The sequence below is a fragment of the Alligator sinensis genome, unplaced genomic scaffold, assembly GCF_000455745.1.
Source record: "Alligator sinensis unplaced genomic scaffold, ASM45574v1 scaffold608_2, whole genome shotgun sequence".
In the NCBI taxonomy this organism is placed as follows: domain Eukaryota; kingdom Metazoa; phylum Chordata; order Crocodylia; family Alligatoridae; genus Alligator; species Alligator sinensis.
The window spans coordinates 1,041,768-1,046,217 of NW_005842527.1; the positions used below are offsets into that span (position 1 = coordinate 1,041,768).

General features: G+C 43.9%; 1 protein-coding gene across 1 annotated transcript in view; it reads right to left on the bottom strand.

The window, feature by feature from the left end:
- Positions 1-4,450, bottom strand: part of GINM1 (glycoprotein integral membrane 1) — a 26,912-nt gene that overhangs the window by 11,933 nt on the left and 10,529 nt on the right. The window contains exon 5 of the mRNA XM_025213428.1: positions 1,764-1,915. Coding sequence (XP_025069213.1) covers positions 1,764-1,915 — 152 coding nt within the window. The remainder of the gene's footprint in view (positions 1-1,763; positions 1,916-4,450) is intronic.

Genomic DNA, 4,450 nt, shown 5'->3' on the forward strand with positions numbered 1-4,450 from the left:
GGGTGGCCCTCCTCTGAACCCTCTCCAGGCTGGCCACATCCCTTTTGAAGTGCAGCGCCCAGTACTGGACGTAGTACTCCAACTGCGGCCTGACCAAAGTCGCATAGAGGAGGAGTATCACCTCTCTGGACCAGCTTGAGATGCATCTTTGGATGCATGACAAGGTATGGCTGACCTTGCTGGCTGCGGTCTGGTATCGGTGGCTCATGTTCATCTTGGAGACAATAATGACTCCGAGATCCCCTTACGCCTCTGTGCTTTCGAGAAGGACTCCCCAGAGCCCGTAAGTATGCTGTGGATTCCTTCTCCCAAGGTGCAGCACCCTACATTTGTCTACATTGAACCCCATCCTATTCTCATCTGCCCACTTTTGTAGTCTGTCTAAATCTAGCTGCAGTCTCTCTCTCCCTCTCTCTCCTCACCTCGCCCCACATTTTAGTGTCATCAGCAAACTTGGACAGTATGCTTTCCACCCCCTCGTCCAAGTTGCTGATGAAGATGTTAAGCAGTGCGGGCCCGAGGACAGAGCCCTGGGGTACTCCACTGCTCACATCTCGCCAGGTTGAGTATAATCTGTCCACCACTACTTTCTGGGTGAGCCCCATCAGCCAATTTTTTACCCATCCAACTGTGCAGGCATCAATGCCGCAGTCACTTAATTTATTGATGAGGATGGGGTGAGAGACGGTGTCAAAGGCCTTCTTAAAGTCTAGAAAGACTATGTCCACAGCGACACCACCATCCAAGGATTTAGTTACTTGGTCGTAAAAGCCAATCAGGTTGGTCTGGCAGGACCTGCCTTTAGTGAACCCATGCTGATTGCCCCTGAGCATGATCTCCTCTGCAGGCCCCCCACAGATATGCTCCTTGATGATTCTCTCCAAGAGCTTCCTGAGCGCCGAGGTGAGGCTTACAGGCCTATAATTACTTGGGTCCTCCTTCCTCCCCTTCTTAAAAATAGGGACCACATTAGCCAGTTTCCAATCCCCCGGCACCTGGCCAGATGACCACAAATACTCATTCAGCTGGGCCAAAGGCTCTGCAATGACCCCTGCCAGCTCCCTCAACACCCTTGGGTGGAGGGCATCTGGACCTGCAGATTTAAAAATGTCTAGCCCTTCCAGAAGATCCCTAACTACATCTGCACTGACTGAAGGCTTGATAGAGCTATCCCCAAGACTGTCCCTACCTCTGGTAGGTGGGATATCCTGGTCCCTGTTCAGGAAAACAGAGGCAAAGAAACTGTTAAAATTGTTCCTCACTCATCTTTGTCAACTTTACAAGTAACTGAAGCCAATGAAAGAATCCTGCAATTTAAAAAAAAAGCAAAGTCTCATTTAAAAAACAAACAGACATTGTAGGTGAGCTTAGCTTTCCTGGGTAAATGCATCTTTTTTTTTTTTTTAATGGAAGCATACATTTATATACAAGTGGACTAAAACAGGTAGCTGCAATATCAATATGGAAAAGCTCTTATAAGACAGTTAATGCTATTCAAATACAAAATAGAGTAGTAAAAATTTTACTCTTTAAAAAACAAATCAACCAGTCAGCCTTAGTTTGTAGTAAGACACCAAACTTTGAAGTCTTGTATTTATAGCACAGACCATCCACGCAGATAAGCATCCCATCTATCCCTAACACTGATAGTTGCTTTAGCAGGTACATATCATTCTCAGAACACTGCCCCACATAATTAGAGTTAAAAGTTTAAACCACTGTTCTGGATTTAGAAAAGGCTAATGAACACAATCGAATTTTACCTGCTTTCCATCGATTTCTGTCACCTCTTCCTGAATGACAATTAACTGCAAATTGGAGGTGGAAGCCAAAGGCCACTCATGAACCATGAGGCGAACACTGACAATTCCCAAATGTCTTTGATCCGGTAGGTTATCAGAGTTTCCATTCTCCACTGTCAACAGATAATTATGCAGTTAACAAGGTCACAAAAGAGAAACACACACCAACCCCATAAATGACACAGATGAACATAAAAGTGTCGACAAATGTAACTGGCTAAGAATAACATGTACTCAAAGATACCAACTTCTCAATGCCAATAAATGAATAAATCACTACTACTTCTCAAGTACAACACCCAGAAGGCCAGCTATGCTGTAACATGGGTAAAGCAGCCTAGTCTTCATTTTCACCTGCCCTACAATTTTCTGTCATTGCTATTGCTGGTGGTAGCCACCATAGTTTTTGCTGCTATGTCACTTAATCCCACTCACGGTAGAGCTAAAATGATAGAGGGCAACTGTCTTCCTGAACTAGCATTCAAGCAATCCAGCTGGCACTCTACAGTTACTTCTCTGTTGCATTCGCATCTCAGTTGTCCAACATGATGCATGAGGATGAGGATGCAGACAAACCAACTGTTTGTACAACAGCTTAGTTTATACAAAACTGCTCTGATTGTTTCTGTAGGTAAGAAGGTCAAATGCCCCCTCCCCAACACTACTTTCTGGATACCTCCTTGGCTCAGACCCCCTCTTCCTTTTTCAGATAGCCATTAAAGAGAACTGCTGCCCTCTGAGTTCCAAATGGCAGTTATCAAATTCTTCAGGACAATGTACACTGCTCTTCCCCAGAACCAACATCTTCAGGATCCAAGAATTCTCTCACGCTGTGCAATGGGGTCTCCCTTGCCCAAGCTAGGCTTCTCTCCCTCGTAAGTTGTTACCCATGCCTTCTCATGTGCCTTCACCAATCCCATGTTCTAAGGCTACCCACAAGACCCTAGCACCCAACCAGAAACGACCCTAGCAGGGTGCAGCCTGTGGGGCCTGGACATGAAGAAGCTGGCAGCAGCAGTGGGGTGGGGGGTAGCAAGCAGCTGGATGTGAAGCTGGTGGCAGCAGTGGCACAGTCACCAGCACTAAGTGGGCCCTGCAGGACAAGCCGCAACCGCTCCGTTCAGCTCCGCAGGGTCCCCCAAAGCTTGGGGCCCAGGGTGGTCCCCCTGATTGGCGCCCCCAGGGATGGCCCTGCAGTCAACATCCCGTTAGTAGATAAAGAATAACCCTCTTCTCTTATTCAGTGCTTCCTTGTATACACCTACTAATCCCTCCTATCCCACCACTGTTGAAGTAAAATGAAGCTTGCAGTGGAACACTTTCAATGAGGATAGTAAGGCATGTTGTTCAAGGCCAGTCTAGACATCATGGCTGGTTGTCAGTGCAATGCACAGCTTGTAGGTTTTGGGGGAGACATAAATGTCTTCAATCATCCATCAACACTTTGGCATTTCCGTAGCCTTCATATTTAAGTCCCATTGAAAGCAAAATGTCTTTTTCCCCAAAACCAAAACAATGGTTTTAAACAACACCTTCCCCCATATCGCCCCTCACAGCTTCCCCTACCATCTGACCCCTCTGCTACAGTGGTGGTGGGGACAAATTTAAGATGAACCTCTGATAATTAGATTCTATACATGGAAAATTATAACAAATTTATAAATTTTCCATGTATAGAATCTACACTTGCAGATTTCTTGCAAGTTATCTTCAATTCTGGTAATTACAGTATGTAATTAATCCTCAGAACAGGATCAAATGGTATATTCTGTTCTTCAGATCATGGAAACAAGGCAATTAGAGAGTGGTGCCAAAAGTATGCGTTTCCAGCTCTGGATCCCAGGCCTAAGACAAAATAACTGGTTTCATCACAGTTTCAGATTTATATAATACATTTATAAAACAAACAAAAACCTCCACCTCAACTGCAGATTATTGGCTTAGAAACTAATGAAAGCAGGAGTTGAAAGTACACAGCATCCTGCAAGATTAGGCCTTGAATTAGTCAATAAAACCTTGGCTTGCATTTTTGAGTCAACTGTCTCTTAAGTAAATTACACTTAAAAGATGCTTTAAAATCTGTATCAGAGACAGAAAGAGATAGGAACATACCTAACTACAAGCGACAAACAGCAATGTGTTACTGCCTGCCCCCGCTGTCCCTCCCAAAAGGAGCTGTGTTAAATTAATAATTTATCATGTTCTGGGTTTTCAAAAGACAAGGTCATGTCTCAGAGAAGCAATTTTAAAAGCATTAGCATGTTCTTTGGAAAGATCTGATCATAAAGGGCAGATGATCTCAGAAACCAACCTTGAGACTGATCATAACTAGTGCATCAAAAAACCATTCTGAATATAAGAGGATCTTCAATCAAATTAACATAATAGTCTCAGCTTCATTCATTATGCAATATGCTGTGTATCTCCAAGAATCAAAACACTTTTGAGTGGCACTTGTTGAACTACAGCATTGAATTAGTGAGGAAAACAACTATTTCCTCTTCCACAGGACAATATTAAGATTGCATGCAGTACTTGTACAACATAGCAGCCTAACCTATGAAAACCTTGCCTGGCCCACTGGATGTGGAATTAAGATATCTCAACAAAACATACTTGAAGAGCCACATAATTCTAATTCCATTTTT